Source organism: Odocoileus virginianus, chromosome 31, assembly GCF_023699985.2.
Source record: "Odocoileus virginianus isolate 20LAN1187 ecotype Illinois chromosome 31, Ovbor_1.2, whole genome shotgun sequence".
Taxonomy (NCBI): domain Eukaryota; kingdom Metazoa; phylum Chordata; class Mammalia; order Artiodactyla; family Cervidae; genus Odocoileus; species Odocoileus virginianus.
The window spans coordinates 31,896,007-31,913,189 of NC_069704.1; the positions used below are offsets into that span (position 1 = coordinate 31,896,007).

Consider the following 17,183-nt stretch of genomic DNA (forward strand, 5'->3'; position numbering starts at 1 on the left):
TGCATCTATGTTCTAGTGATATTGGCCTGTAGTTTTCTTTTTTTGTGTTGTCTTTGTCTGGCTTTGGTATCAGGGTGATGATGGCCTCGTAGAATGAGTTTGGAAGTGTTCATTTTTCTGCAAGTTTTTGAAAGAGTTGGAAGGATGGGCATTAGCTTCTCTAAATGTTTGATAGAATTTTCCTGTGAAGCCATCCAGTCCTGGGCTTTTGTTTTTTGGGAGATTTTTGATCACAGCTTCAATTTCAGTGCTTGAAAATGGGTTATTCATAATTTCTATTTCTTCCTGGTTCAGTCTTGGAAGATTGAACTTTTATAAGAATCTGTCCATTTCTTCCAGGTTATCCACTTTATTGCCATATAGTTGTTCATAATAGTCTCATAATCCTTTGTATTTCTGCATTGTCTGTTGTAACTTCTCCTTTTTAATTTCTAATCTTGTTGATTTGATTCTCTCTTTTGTTCTTTATGTGTCTGGCTAAAGGCTTGTCATTTTGTTTATCTTCTCAAAGAACCAGCTTTTAGTTTTTTAATCTTTACTCTTGTTTCTTTCATTTCTTTTTCATTTATTTCTGCTCAGATTTTTGTGATTTCTTTCCTTCTACTAAGTTTGGGTTTTTTTGTTCTTTTTCCAGTTGTTTTAGGTGTAAAGTTAGGTTGTCTATTCAATATTTTTCTCGTTTCTTGAGGTAGGATTGTATTGCCATAAACCTCCCTCTTAGAAATGCTTTTGCTGCATCCCATAGGTTTTGAGTTGTTGTGTTTTCACTGTCATTTGTTTCTAGAAATTTTTTGATTTCCCTTTTGATTTCTTCAGTAACCTGTTGGTTATTTAGAAACATGTTATTCAGTCTCTATGTGTTTGTGTTTCTTACAGTTTTTTTCTTGTAATTGATACCTAGTCTCATAGCGTGGTCAGAGAAGATGCTTGATGCTATTTCAATTTTCTTAAATTTACTGAGGTTTGATTTGTGACCCCAGATATGGTCTATCCTGGAGAATGTTCCATGTGAGAAGAAGGTGTATTCCGCATTTGGATGGAATGTCCTGTAAATATCAATGAGATCCATCTCATCTAATGTATCATTAAGACTTATGTTTCCTTATTTATTTTCTGTTTTGATGATCTGTCCACTGGTGTGAGGGAGGTTTTAAAGTCTCCTACCATTATTGTGTTACTGTCAGTTTCTCCTTTTATGTCTGTTAGTGTTTTTCTTATGTATTTACGTGTTCCTACGTCTGTTAGTGTTTTTCTTATGTATTTACGTGTTCCTACGTCTGTTAGTGTTTTTCTTATGTATTTACGTGTTCGTACATCTGGGAGTTGGTGATGGACAGGGAGGCCTGGCGTGCTGCGATTCATGGGGTCGCAAGGAGTCAGACACGAGTAAGCGACTGAACTGACTGACTGACTGACTGACTGATGTTGGGTGCATAGATAATTACAACTTTTATGTCTTTCTCTTGGATCGATCCCTTGACCATTTTGTAGTGTCCTTCCATATCTCTTATAATCTTCTTTATTTTAAGGTCTGTTTTGTCTGATATGGATATTGCTGTTCCGGCTTTCTTTTGCTTCCCATTTGCATGGAATATATTTTTCCATCCTTTCACTTTCAATCTGTATGTGTCTTTAGGTCTCAAGTGGGTTTCTTGTAGATGGCATATAAATGGATCTTGTTTTTGTATCCATTCACCTAGTCTGTGTCTTTTGGTTGGAGCATTTAATCTGTTTACATTTAAAGTAATTATTGATATATATGTTCCTATTGCCATTTTCTTAATTGTTTGGGGTTGATTTTGTCTGTCTTTTTTCTTTTCTTGTATTTCTTGACTATCTAAGTCCCTTTAACATTTGTTGTAAAGCTGGTTTGGTCATACTGAATTCTCTTAACTTTTGCTTGTCAGAAAAGCTTTTTATTTCTCCATCAATTTTGAATGAGATCCTTGCCAGGTACAGTAATCTTGGTTGTAGATTTTTCCCTTTCAACAGTTTAAATATATCCTGCCACTCCCTTCTGCTGAAAGATCAGCAGTTAAGCATATGGGGTTTCCCTTGTATGTTACTTGTTGCTTCTCCCTTGCTGCTTTTAATGTTCTTTCTTTGTGTTTAGTCTTTGTTAGTTTGATTAGTATGTGTCTTGGTGTGTTTCCCCTTGGATTTATCCTGTATGGGACTCTATGCCTCTTGGACTTGATTGATTATTTCCTTTTCCATGTTGGGGAAATTTTCAACTATAATCTCTTCAAAAATTTTCTCATACCCTTTCTTTTTCTCTTCTGCTGTGACTCCTATAATTCAAATGTTGTTGAGTTTGTTATTGCCCCAGAAGTCTCTGAGACTATCCTGAGTTCTTTTCATTCTTTGTACTTTATTTTGCTCTTCAGAAGTTATTTCCACCATTTTATCTTCTAGCTCACTGATTCGTTCTTCTGCTTCAGATATTCTGCTATTGATTGCTTCTATAGTATTTTTAATTTCAGTAATTGTGTTGTTTGTATGTTTATTCTTTAATTCTTCTAGGTCTTTGTTAATTGATTCTTGTATTTTCTCCATTTTGTTTTCAAGGTTTTTGATCATCTTTACTATCATTATTCTGAATTTTTTTTCAGGTAGTTTGCCTATTTCCTCTTCATTTATTGGGACTTCTATGTTTCTAGTTTGTTCTTTCATTTGTGTAGTATTTTTCTGCCTTTTCATTATTATTTTTTTTAAACTTACTGTGTTTGAGGTCTCTTTTTCACAGACTTCAGAGGTGAATTCTTTCTTCCTTTTGGTTTCTGTCCCCCTAAGATTGGTCCAGTGGTTTGTGTAGGCTTCATACAGGGTGAGATTTGTGCGAGTTTTTTGCTTGTTTTTTTCCTCTGATGGGCAAGGCTGAGTGAGGTGGTAATCCTGTCAGCTGATGACTGGGTTTGTATTTTTGTTTTGTTTTTTGTTTAGATGAGGCATCCTGCACAGGCTGTTACTGGTGGTTGGGTGATGCTGGGTCTTGTGTTCAGGTGGTTTCCTTTGTATGAGTTCTCACTATTTCATACCCTCCCTAGGGTTAGTTCTCTGGTCGTCTAGGGTCTTGGAGTCAGTGCTTCCACTCCAAAGGCTCAGGGCTTGATCTCTGGTCAGGAACGAAGATTCCACAAGTGTTTTGTTATGGCATTAAGTGAGATTAAAACAAATATCCAAAAATGAGAAACCAAAGATGAACCCCAGACAAATGTCAGTTATAAAATCAGGCAAATAATAATTAAAATAATGGGTTATACACATATACATATATACCCATGAGCAAAGTCAAAACTGTCCAACAAAAATAAAGTACAATAGATTGACCCAGTGAACAAAGGAAACCAAAAATTATGTCTACCAGAACAAAACTAACTAAAGCAAAAGCTGGAAAACAAAACTAAAGCAAGGTGCCAAGTGGGGAAGAAAGCAATGAAAATAAAACTTACATATGTTGAGAGGAAAGGAAAGAAAGAAAAGAAAGAAAACATATGCAAAGTTAAATAGAGGTAGATAAAGAAGATTTATATACATTAAAGATTAACTGTAAGGGGAAAAGAACAGTAGGAAAAGCAAACAAAGGATTAAATGTAGAAAAAGTAATAATAGGTATGAAAAATTAAAAAAAGAGAGGAAAACTTCCCAGAACTCCTAAAGCCCAATGTAGAGGCAGGGGTTTATAACAACAATAAAAACTGTGACTGAGAAAAAAAAAAAGCTCAAAAGCTTAATAAGATTTCATAGGGCCAATGAAATCAACAACTACAACACAGGGGGGAAAAAAGGAAAAAAAAATTCCAAAAGAATCTACAGAACAAGTCAAAACATAAGAATAATAAATGTTTTTCTTGAGTCACTGCTGTCAGTCCTTTGGCTCACTGGGAGTCACAGTCCACCTCACCTGCCTAGGATGCCCTCTGACACTGTGCTGGTCTCTGGCCCTGCTGTGGGGGCCGCTCAGATTCTAATCTGGCCTTGCTCCTGTGTGTTCTTGCCTCCAGTGTCCACAGCTATCAGAACCAGTGCGTTTTCTTTTGCGGGAGCTCTCAGCGTCCTTTTACATATTCCATAGACACAGAGTCTGCCTAGTTGATCGTGTGGGTTTAAGCTGCAGCTTGTACAGCTGGTGGGAAGGTTCTGGATCTTCTTCCTTAGCCACACGGCCCCTGGGTTTCAACTGTGGTTTTATTTCCACCTCTACATGTGGGTCGTCCACTGGGGTTTATTCCTGAGGCTGCCCTGGAGGACTTGGGTCTGCCCCTGTGAGGGCCAGGGGTGGAGGTGGTGTGGCTGCTGGGGTCGCAGGGGTTCTGGCAGCACCAGGTACTCAGGGGGGTTGGTGGCTAGGGGAGCAGGAAATACAGTGCTCTAGAAGGGTGTGGCAACCAGCATTGGCCAATACACTCTAGTATTCTTGCCTGGAGAACCCCCTTCCCTGACAGAGAAGCCTGGCAGGCCACAGTGTACAAGGTTGTAAAGAGTCAGACACAACCGAAGCAACCCTGCACGCTTAGGTGCAAGACTTTTTTTTGCCTGTGGCAGCTCTGCCCCAGTGAGACTTGAGTGTGAAGGTGGTGCACCTGCTTGGCTTGTGGGGACCCTGGGGGCGCCAAGTGTGCGGGGACATGGACTGCCTCCGCCGTAGGAGTTATGGCCCTATCAGAGGCTTCTTTTCCAGCCTCTTGTAGCTGGTGATCAGAAGGCCTCTTTCGCCAGTCTTTGTAGCTCTGCCCGTGCAGGCACATAGAGGGGCCCCCTTGGCTGGGGTCCCCCTCTGCAGATCAGTGCGTCAGGCACTTAAAGGGGTACCCTGGGGTGGGGTCCTACTCTGTAGTTCTCTGTCAGGCGTTCGATGGGCCAGCCTCTTGTCCAGCTGCTGATGGTGGCACGTGTGGAGAGAGTCTGTGGTGATGGCTCCACCCCCTATGTGTGACTCGGCAGTATTGCCTCGCTTCCGTGGCTGCCCGGCTTTCCTCCACAGGCATTTCCCACCACAGTCTTCTCCCTCACATCCCCTCGATCCGTCTCTCAGCAGTCAACAGCAGCCGCTTGCCCTGGGATTGCTCCACAATCCCTGAACTCCAGCTCCCAGGCAGCGGCCTTTCCAGGGGATCTCTGTCGCTGTCCGGGGTATGTCCGGCTGCATCAAGGACTGCATTCCATTTAGGCTGCCACAGAGCAGCTGTTTCACTCTCAGCCTTAAATGCTTCTCCTCTGACTCAGTTGCCCCGATGTGGGGATCGGACCCTGCTTCAGTTTCCCCAAGGGAAAGTTTCACCAAGTTTCACCAAGGGTGGGTCCAGTCCTACTAACACTTCTGATTTTCTCCCTAGTTCCTTCCTTCTGCCGAGTTTTGTGTGGGTCTGTATATTTGTTTTCTCTGGTCAGGTACTGCTGTCCTCTCTCAGCTGATGTTCTGGATGCCCTTCTGTGTCTGAAGGTGTGTTCCTGATGTGTCTGTGGAGACAGATGTGCTCCCTGTCCACCTCCTCCTCTGCTGTCTCGTCCTCCCGGTTTTTAATCTTCTAATAGATCACCAGCCTTTAACATTTGAGAGACTCCACGTAGCGATCCAAGTTTCCGCTGTTTCTCGTAAATTTGGTATTGCACTCTTAACCTCTCTTCCTACCTGGCAGCATTTGGTTGTGTTTAGACAGATCCTGTGTTCCCCAGTTTTCCACAGCGTCCCCAGCAGGCCTCCTCAGGTACATCACATAGGCCTACATAGCCCTGTGGGTATCGAGCTTTTTTAGCTTGTTTTACAATGCAGAATGTTGCTGTAGAACTGAGACGTTATATAAGCCTTTTAATACCATTTTTCTTAAGGAAAACTGCAGACTTTTGTAAGTATTAACTTTTTATACATTTATGGTAGGTATTTCATAAATTTAATATTTAATAAATGGTTTTGACAAATGGATGTTTTAGCAGCAGCATACTTGAACATGTGTATTTTTTGGTATGGCATATCTGAGTATATGTAAGTACCATGTCTTTCATTGTTGAAGATCTGGGTGATATAAATTTTTGATTTGTTTATTATTAGTAACTTTTTAAAAGTTTTGCTTTTGTAGAAAGAATTTGCTATTTGAAAGTTATGACACTGACTCTAAATCAAGGATTTATATCATAATCCTTTCATGCTTGTTTTTTTCTTGATAGACTGCTGTGTCAGTGATGAGTTAGTTTTTGTAAAATATAAAACTAAAAATAAATATGCTTAATTATATAATGCTAGATTAAGAATTTGTCTATAGAAAAGCATATAGTCATTCAAGGTTTTTTAAAATAAAACTATTGGCGTTGTGTTGGTTATTTTTCTAGAACTTAGACTTAAAATATTGATTTTTGTCTAAATTTTATGTACTGATTTATTTATTTATTTATTTTTCCTTTTAAAAAATTTGATGGTTCTTTTTTTCTATCTTTTTTTTCATTTATTTTTATTAGTTGGAGGCTAATTACAATATTGTAGTGGTTTTTGCATATAATAATGAATTTTGGTCAAACTTCTTTATGATTTCAGAACAAAAATTGCCCAAGATATTGAGAGGCTAATACATCAGAGTGATATCATAGATCGAGTGGTATATGACTTAGATAACCCAAAGTAAGTCTCATTTTTGTGTTTTAGTTTTGTTGGTTTTATTCTTATCTTAAAATTTCAGTGTTCTTTTAAAAGACAAAGAAATATAGTTAACTTCCACCTAGTTAAGCCTCACTCTATTTTTATCTTTTAGCAGAGATGTAATGGTAATATAAATCATGTTTATTTAGTTAAATTGAGTGTGCTACAAATTTAGTTTTCCTTATGTGGGCTTTTAATGGGTTTAATAAGGGAAACATCACAAATTGATGCTTTGTTTTTAAACACTGAAACTACCTCCACTTAAGATAATGGAGATTTCATACCAATGCTGCAGTTTTGTCCTGTAATACTGAGCCTTCCTCTCCTTAGGACAACAAATTACCATCCCCTTTAGAAGGAAAATATGCTTGCTAATTTTCCACAGTCCCAACTTCTCACTTTTGACTCTTACTGCTTACAATCGGCTTCAATCGTTTTATGCTACTTGCCTGACTTTTGAAGCCATTGGTTTGTGATCCCTGGTGGCCCAGTGGGTAAAGAATCTACCTGCAGTGCAGGAGACTGGGTTTCGACTCCTGAGTCTGGAAGATCCCCTGGAGAAGGAAATGGCAAGCCACTCCAGTATTTTTGCCTGGAAAACCCCATGGACAGAGGAGCCTGGTGGGCTGTATTTCACGGGATTTTAAGAGTCGGACATGACTTGGCAATTAAACCACAACAATGTTTTAGTGTAATTTCCAATTTAGAGTTATCACTGGTGCCATTGCGTTTAATGATTTTGTTGTTGTTGTTGATTCAGTCACATCTGACTCTTCGCAACCCCATGGACTGCCTCACGCCAGGCTTCCCTGTCGTTCACCATCTCCCAGAGCTTGTTCAAACTCATGTCCATTGAGTCAGTGATGCCATCTAGCCGTCTCCTTCTCCTCCCGCCTTCAATCTTTCCCAGTATTAGGGTCTTTTCTAATGAGTCAGCTCTTCGCATCAGGTGGCCAAAGTATTGGAGTTTCAGCTTCAGCATCAGTCCTTCCAATGAACACCCAGGGCTGATCTCCTTTAGGGTGGACTGGTTGGATCTCCTTGCAGTTCAAGGGACTCTCAAGAGTCTTCTCCAACACCACAGTTCAAAAGCATCAGTTCTTCGGCATCCAGCCTTCATTACGGTCCAACTCTCTTATCTATACATGATTAAACTTCTCATTACTGGAGACAAATGATTTAATAGTAGTCATATTCATCATTTTTGTTTTCATTTATTTACTTATATATAATTCATTAGGTGCCATTGCATTTGTCTCCACTAATGAGAACTTTAATCAGCCCACGAGTGGGTTTTCCCTTTCTCTCCTTCAACATTCTAATATTTTGGAGAGATTTTATATTTCATTAGTCTTATTTGGAGGAAATAAAACATTTAAAAAGATTTTTGTTTAGAGTCAGGGTAAAATTATGTCAGAACTAATGACTGAATTTGAAATAACATTCTCAAAAATAAAAAACAAATCTGTTCATAATTTCTTAGTTATTCCAATGTTTTTAATTCTGTGTTAGACCAGACAAATGTGGTAACACAGAACCTCAAGAACTCTTTGAGTGTAGCATATTCTTGTTGTTTAGTTGCTCAGTCATGTCCGACTCTGTGCGACCCTGTGGACTGTAGCCCGCCAGGATCCTCTGTCCATGGAATTCTCCAGGCAAGAATAGTGGAGTGGTTTGCCATTTCCTCTTTCAGGAGACCTTCCAGACTCAGGGAAGTGTCGCATGCCAGTGCTATTTCTAACTGAAATGACTTTGGACAAAAGCATTGGTCTTCTGGGAGTCTTCATTTTCCCCCATTAGAATGTAAGCTCTAGAAGAGCAAGAATTTGTGTTCAGTCAGGGAAATAAATGACTAAAACAGTATTTGGCACCTAGTAGGAGCTCAATAAATACTTGCTAAAGTAAGCAATATGTAAAATGAGAATAATACCTCCACCTTTTGGGTACTAATTAGATTAGATAATAGATAATGAAGCTCTCTAAATTTAAAAAATAGTTTTACCTGAGAACTGCATAGTTTCTAGAATTATTAGTACTCAATACAAGTCATATACACTTAAAAAAATAACGGGTCTTTTCCATAAGATTACTAATATTTAGAAACGGTATCTAATGAGATGAAACTTTTTGTGATTAATATTCACTAAATAATTGTGGGGGAAATCTCTATAACTATAATATTTTATTCTGTAAATATTAGCCAGAGTTTGTAGTTTGTTGTGTTGATTTTGTTCTTTGGCTTAAAGATAATGAGGAGGGTGAGCGAGCAATAATGGTGCATTTTTAATCTATAGTGTAGTTTTGTTTTTGCTCACTTGTTTAAATGCTATGTATTTTTTATTCTTACTTTAAAATTTTATTTAGCTATACCATTCCAGAAGAAGCAGATGTTTTGAAGTTTAACTCCAAATTTGAATCTGGGAATCTGCGTAAAGTAATTCAAATTAGAAAGTAAGTCACTAAAATTCTTCTCATTTTGTTTGTGTACAGATATTTTCCTAATTTTCATCAAGTTTGTTTATTTTCTATTTTCAGAAATGAATATGACCTTATTCTGAACTCAGACATAAATAGCAATCATTATCATCAGTGGTTTTACTTTGAAGTCAGTGGAATGCGACCAAGTATTGCTTATAGGTTCAACATCATTAACTGTGAAAAGTCCAACAGTCAGTTTAATTATGGTAAGACACCATTTCATCCAAATTGAATACAACTAAAGATTTATTACATATGCTACTTAGAATAGAGTTTTTAATGAAGTCTGTTCATCCAGATGAGAATTACATAAAGCAATCTCTTTTTTAACTTTTTTATTTTGAATAGAGGCATAAAAAGTTAAAAGAGTTGTAGAAGTTGCAGAAAAGTTCCATGTTCTCTTCACCAGGTTTCCTCTAATGGTTACATCCTACGTAACTGTACTAGAATGCCAAAGCCAGGGCGTGGCGTTGGCGCAGTGTGGTTGTATAATTCTGTGCCTTTTTATTACATTTGTAGATTCTTATTATTGTCACCACAACTAGGATAGAGAATTCTTTCAGTACCGTCAAGCCTGTGCTACTCCTTTAGAGTTCACCCTTCAGTTGTAGTTTTCTGTAAATTTTAAAATCTAATTGAAGAAGTTTCCTTTTATTACTAGTTTACTGGGAGTTTTTTTTTATAAATGGGTATTAAATTTTGACACATGCTTTTCTTTTTCATTTATTTTTATTAGTTGGAGGCTAATTACTTTACAACATTGTAGTGGTTTTTGTCATATATTGACATGAATTAGCCATGGATTTACAACACACATGCTTTTTTTCATCAAATGATCATGTGAATTTTCTTCTTTAGCCTGTCAAAATGGCATGTTACATTGATTCAATTTTGAATACTGAACCAGCCTTTTTTATCTGTGAACTGAATTAAATATGTGAATTATAGTCATTATATATAATTGCTAATGTTTTTTTAAAGAATAAGAATTTTTAAATTTCTATTCAAGAGGTATATTGAGATACACACACACACACACACACACACACACACACACACATATATATTTTTTGGTATCATATCTGATTTTGGCATATCATGGTAACAATTACTTCTAAAACTAGTTGAGTAATACTCCCTCCTCTTATTTTATGGAAGAGCTTGTGCGTATTTGGTGTTAATTCTTAAATGCTTGGTAGAATTCTCAGGAGAAATCATCTGGGCCAGGAGATTTCTTATTTGGTACTCTTTTAAATTAGAGATTAAATTTCTTCTCTAATAGTTTTAGGACTATTCAGATTATCTGTTTCACCTTGAGTGAGTTATAGTAGTTTGTTCTTTATAGGAATTGATCAGTTTCTTCTAAATTTTCAAATGTGTGTGTAAAGTTGTTCATAGTATTTTCTTACTGTCTTTAATATCTTCAGGGTCTCTAGTGATATCCTGTGTTTAATTCCTGACAATAGTAACTTGTGTCTTGTCTTTATTTTTCTTGGTCAGTTTTGTTGATATTTTAAAGAACCAGCTTTTTGTTTCACTGTTTTTCTCTACTGTTTTTCTCATGAGGCAGTTTTTAAAAACTCTAGGGCTGTACCAGCAAAAAAGCTATATTTATAGCATCATTTAAGGCTTTGTACTTATTAGTACTTTAATAGATGTCAAACTTGGGGTTATTTGCCAAGGCATCAGGTTTTTATAGTCAGGTATTATTTCAATGGAAGATTATTTAATTGTATAAACTTAATATCAGTAATTGAAAATTAAGCCATCAAGTTTTAAGTATTTATTTGATGATAATTTTGTGTAAAAAAATTTTTTTTCTGGTGTATGGAGATAGAAGAGCTTAAACAGCTAAGGCATGACATGCTATATTATCTATTTCAGATAAATGTTCTAAAATGTCAAAAGCATGAATATGATGATACTCTATAAGGGGACATTTCTGAAAATTGAAGCTTTCAAGATTTGATTCTTCCCAATTGTCATTATTTATATGGAAAACAGAAAACTGTATTCTCCAGATAATTATTTTACATACATAGGATAAAGCTTTAGTCAGATTCACTATTTAATGTAATAATTATGGGAAGATAAGGCTCATAATATCTGGTTTAGTTATAAACATTTTTAAAGTTTTAAAAATGTTTTAAGTAATCTAATTTTAAATTATGTATTCTTATAAAAATATATTTTGACTAAGGCTTCAGTGGTTATATTGACTTACCTGAATAGTGATATGAATATTCTTGGTAAAATCTTGTTTTATTTTTTTACTTTTGGATATGACTGCTAATCATTGAATGTCCTATTTTTTAGAAACATTTGTTGACCTTAAACTTTCATATAACTTAAAAAATTACCTTAATTGAAAAATCATTCAAAATAATACCAAAATAAGTAAAGAATCTTATGTTTTCCCTATTTAACTCATAAATATTCAATATAATACTAACAAAATATTTTACAGGAGTGAAGGACAATTATGAGTAAAATATAAAGGAATATTTATTCCAGAAATGATAGAGAATATCCAAGTACTAGTGCTATAGGTAGATGGTATCTTTATTTATATTTTTTTATTTATATTTTTTTATTGACTTTTATAAAATAGTACACTAAGCTTTATTAAAATGCTTTAATTTTTACAGTTAAAAGCACATATTTTGGAGTGATATTTCTCTATTAAAAAAACTATTTCTGTGTGATAATTTCTTCCTTTAGTGTCATTTTAAATTTAAAATGAATAATATTCTGTAACTAAAACCAAGTCAAAACATTGAGACAGATGGCTGCTCTAGTTTTTAAGTTTCCCCTCCTTTTTACCCTTTGCCCACTGGGTATATTCTTGTTTGTATTGCTATTAATATATCATACTTTCCAAACTCACTTTGTAGAAAATCTGGAAAACAGAATGTTGTTAAGAAGAAAATTAAAAGCATCAACAGTACATCATCCAAAAAAATTTATTTTAATGTTTGTTATTTCTTTCCAGCTTTTTTTAAATAATGCATTATGTGATCTTTCCATACATATAGTTATGTGTTTTTTTTAAAAAATGCTCATAACCCACACAGTTTCATAACCTGCATCTTAACTAAACATTATATCACCATTATCATTAAACAAATACTCCTCTGAAGCATAGTTTAATGGATATCTTAGAGAAGTTCCATAACTCATTTATCCAACTCTTCCTTTGTTAGACTTTTAAGCCCTTTTCATTTTGATTCTAGTTTTACTGAGATTAATTGACCTACAGCACTGTGTAAGTGTAAACTACAGCATATGATCTGACTTATAAAGTGATTACAAAGTTTAGTGATCCTATTACACCTTAGGTTATATCTAATTATTTTCTACTTTAGCTACTACTGAGATGAACATTATTGTATTATACTAAATATCTGTGTGTGTAGTAATTTACTTATGTATTCACAGAAGTGGAATTTCTTTATCTGTCTTCCAGTTCTAAGTGTTTTTTTGTTTGTTTGTTTTTGTTTTTTGGATTATGAAACTGTGGATCATATGGGATCTACTATTCCAAATAAGGGAATATGGTAAATAAATAAACTTTAGAGAAGATTCTCTAAGAAGGAAATAGAAGATAAAATCCACTATTTAGCATTTTGTTATCCATCCTTAATCTTACTCATATTCACATAATTTTGAAATTAAATTTTATCCTTTTATACATTTGGGTTCAAAATATGAGAATTCATTATACACTATGTTTTTAAACCATACAATATGTGGTAATAACATTTCCCCATGCCATGAAACACCAGTACCAAAATCAGATTGATTGTATTCTTCGCAGCCAAAAATGGAGAAACTCTATATGGGCAGCAAAAACAAGACCTAGAGCTGACTGTGGCTCAGATCATGAGCTCCTTATTGCAAAATTCAGCTTTAAATTGAAGAAAGTAGGGAAAACCACTAGAATCCCTTATAGTTACACAGTGGAGGTGGCAAACAGATTCAAGGGATTAGATCTGATAGACAGGTTGCCTGAATAACTAGGAATGGAGTTCATAACATTGTACAGAAGGCAGTGACCAAAACCATCCTTCCCCCCAAAAAATGCAAGAAGGCAAAGTGGTTGTCTGAGGAGGCTTTGTAGCTGAGAAAAGGGGAGAAGCAAAAGGCAAAGGAGAAAGGGAAAGTTATGCCCAACTGAATGAAGAATTCAGAGAATATCAAGAAAAGATAAGAAAGCCTTCTTAAATGAACAGTGTGGTGAAATAGAGGAAAACAATAGAACGGGAAAGGCTAGAGATCTCTTCAAGAAAATTTGAGATATCAAGGAAGCACTTAATGCAAGGATGGACATGATAAGGGACAGAAAAGTTAAAAGGACCTAACAGAAGCAGAAGAGATTTAAGAATCTGTGGCAAGAATACAGAGAACTATAGAAGAAAAGTCATAATGACCTGGAAAACCACGATGGTGTGGTCACTCATATAGAGCCAGACATCCTGGAGTATGAAGTCATGTTGGCCTTAGGAAGCGTTACTATGAACAAAGCTAGTGGAGGTGATGGAATTCCAGTTGAGCTATTTCAAATCCAGAAGATGATGCTGTGAAAGTGCCGCACTCAATATGTCAGCAAATTGGGAAAACTCAGCAGTGGCCACAGGACTGGAAAAGGTCAATTTTCTTTCCAATCTCAAAGAAGGTCAATACCAGAGAATGTTTAAACTACCGCACAATTGCACTCATTTCACATGCTAGCAAGGTTATGCTTAAATTCCTTCAAGCTAGGCCACAGCAGCATGTGAAGCGAGAACTACCAAAGGTACAAACTGGGTTTCAAGGAGGCAAAGGAACCAGAGATCAAGTTGCCAACATTTGGTGGATTGTGGAGAACACAAGGGAGTTCCAGAAAAATATCTACTTCTGCTTCACTGACTATGCTAAAGCCTTGACTTTGTGGATCACAACAAACTGGAAAATTCTTACAGAGGTGGGAATAGCAGACCACATGACCTGTCTCCTGAGAAATTTGTATGCAGGTCAAGAAGCAACAGTTAGAACTGGACATGGAACAACGGACTGGTTCTAAATTGGGAAAGGAGTACACCAAGGCTGTATATTTTCATTAACTTCCATGCAGAGTACATCATGTAAAATGTCAGTCTGGATGAATCACAAGCTGCAATCAAGATTGCCGGGAAAAATAACAAATATGATACCACTCTAATGGCAGAAAGTGAAGAGGAACTAAAGAGCCTCTTGATGAGGGTGAAAGAGCAGAGTGAAAAGCTGGCTTGAAACTCAACATTAAAAAACTAAGATCATGGCAATTGGTCCCATCACTTCCTGGGAAATAGAAGGAAAGAGTGGAAGCAGACACCACAACTCTCATCAACTTCTGGTCCTCATGAAACTCTGGGATTTGTTTGGGAGCTTTGTTGTGTTGTGTTGCTCTAGCATCACTGCTGGAGAAGGAAATGGCAACCCGCTCCAGTGTTCTTGCCTGGAGAAGCCCAGGGACGGGGGAGCCTGGTGGGCTGCCGTCTGTGGGGTCGCGCAGAGTCGGACACGACTGGAGCGACTTAGCAGCAGCAGCAGCAGCATCACTGGATTTTAATTGTTCTGATCTTGCAGTCTCGTGCACCATCCTTGTTGCTGTCATATCACTTTGTTTTTTAGGTTATTTTGACTTCATAAAATAGCTTAACATTCTGTAGTCTTTTTCAAAAATGATTTAACAGTTTTTTCTAACTTTATTTTTCCTGAATATTTTTTCTCAGTATTATTCTGAATAATTTTATCAGACACCCTCAAATTTCCATTGCATAAACTTATAGAATAATGTGGAAGAAACTGGATTTCTTATATTAAATCTTGCCACTTAAGAACATGGTGTATATATTTGTTTTCTCAAGTTTTTGTTCCCTCACCTAAATTTTTTAGTTTTCTTCTTGTAAGTTCTATACACTTCTTTTTACCTTTATTCTTAAGTATTTTGTGTATCTTTTTTTTCCTGTTCTGAAAGAGTAGTTCTCCCTGTTTTCAAGTTTGTCATTATTTAGAATTAAGGAAGCTGATGGGCTTCCCTGGTAGCTCAGCTGGTAAAGAATCTGCCTGCAACGCAGGAGACTCTGGTTCAGTTCTTGGGTTGGGACGATCCCTTGGAGAAAGAGATAGGCTACCCACTCCTGTTTTCTTGGCTTCCCTGGTAGCTCAGACAGGAAGCTGAGGATTTTTATGTTTCCTTGAAAATCAAACTCTGTACTGAACTTTCTTATTAGCTCTCAGTGTTTCTCAGTTGATACTTTGAATTTTTTTGGTAGTTCCTTAGAATTTATTCTTCTCCCTAGTTATGTAATTAATTGTTTCATTGCTTTTGGCTAGATCATTGAGACTGTTTAAACTAAAGGAAGACTTTGGGCATGTTTTATTTTGACTTTAATGTAAATGCTACTAGTATTTATATTATGTATGTTCGCTCTTGTTTTGAGATACATATTCTTTCTCCTACTGAAGAAACTTTATTTTTACTGATTTTTTAAAAATCAGAATTATTTTATTTCCCTCTTTGCATTTATAGGAATGACTATATAATGTATAACCTATTAATGTGCTATATTAATTTTGCACCCTGCAACTTTCCTGATTTCATTGAAGAACTCTAGTAGTATTTTTAGTGGCATCTTTAAGATTTTCTACATATAGTGTCATGTTATCTACAAACAATGAGTTTTACTTGCTCTTTTCCATTTCAGATTCCTTTTATTTTTGTTGTCTGATAGTTGTGGCTAGGACTTCTGATACTGTGTTGAATAAAAAGTGAGGAGAGCGGGTGTCCTTGTCTTCTTCCTTATCTCAGAGAAAATGCTTTCAGTGTTTTGTCATTGAGTATGGTGTTAAGTGTAGGCTAATAATATATGGCCTTTATTATGTTGAGGTATGTTCCATCTATACCCCCTTCTGGAAAGATTTTATCATAAATGGATGTTGAATTTTATGAAAAGCTTCTTCTGCATCTATTGAGATAATCATACGGTTTTTATTCTTCAGTTTGTTGATATGATGTATCACACTGATTGATTTGTAGATATTGAACCATCCTTGGGCCAAATCTCAGTGGATTATGGTGTGTGATCATTTTAACATATGGTTGGATTCAGTTTGCTAATATTTTGTTGAGGATTTTTGCATCTATGTTCGTCAATGATAATAGTTTGTAATTTTCTTGTTGTGTGATCTCTTTGTCTTATTTTTCACGTCAGAGGGATGTTATCCTCATATAATGAGTTCAGTTCTGTTCCTTCCTCAGCAATTTTTGGAATAGTTTGAGAACGATAGATCTTAACTCTTCTTTACATGTTTGGCAGAATTCACTGGTGAAGTCATGTGGTCCAGGACTCTTGCTTGTTTGGAGTTTTAAAATTATTGATTCAATTTCATTATGGGTCTTGCTCTGTTTATGTCTTCTGTTTCTTCCTGGTTCAGTCATGGGAAATTGTACATTTCTAGGAGTTTGTCTGTTTGTGGAAGTTTTGTCCATTTCTTCCAGCTTGTTTATTTTTTTGGCATATAGCTGTTCATCAGTCAGTCAGTCAGTTCAGTCGCTCAGTCGTATCCAACTCTTTGCGACCCCATGAATCGCAGCACGCCAAGCCTCCCTGTCCATCACCAAACTCCCGGAGCTTACTCAAACTCATGCCCATTGAGTCGGTGATGCCATCCAGCCATCTCATCCTCTGTCGTCCCCTTCTCCTCCTGCCCCCAATCTTCCCCAGCATCAGGGTCTTTTCCAATGAGTCAACTCTTCCCATGAGGTGGCCAAAGTACTGGAGTTTCAGCTTCAGCATCAGTCCTTCCAATGAACACCCAGGACTGATCTCCTTTAGGATAGACTGGTTGGATCTCCTTGCAGTCCAAGGGGCTCTCAAGAGTCTCCTCCAACACCACAGTTCAAAAGCATCAATTTTTTGGTGCTCAGCTTCCTTCACAGTCCAACTCTCACATCCATACATGACCACTGGAAACACCATAGCCTTGACTAGATGGACATTTGTTGGCAAAGTAATGTCTCTGCTTTTTAATATGCTGTCTTGGTTGGTCA

At 36.5% G+C, this 17,183-nt stretch overlaps 1 protein-coding gene across 6 annotated transcripts in view; it reads left to right on the forward strand.

Moving 5' to 3' along the window:
- AGTPBP1 (ATP/GTP binding carboxypeptidase 1) overlaps positions 1 to 17,183 on the forward strand; it is a 205,940-nt gene that overhangs the window by 124,157 nt on the left and 64,600 nt on the right. For all 6 annotated transcript variants that reach the window (XM_070459534.1, XM_070459537.1, XM_070459538.1 and 3 more), the window contains 3 exons: positions 6,530 to 6,613; positions 8,996 to 9,082; positions 9,167 to 9,315. In XM_070459534.1, coding sequence (XP_070315635.1) covers positions 6,530 to 6,613; positions 8,996 to 9,082; positions 9,167 to 9,315 — 320 coding nt within the window. The remainder of the gene's footprint in view (positions 1 to 6,529; positions 6,614 to 8,995; positions 9,083 to 9,166; positions 9,316 to 17,183) is intronic.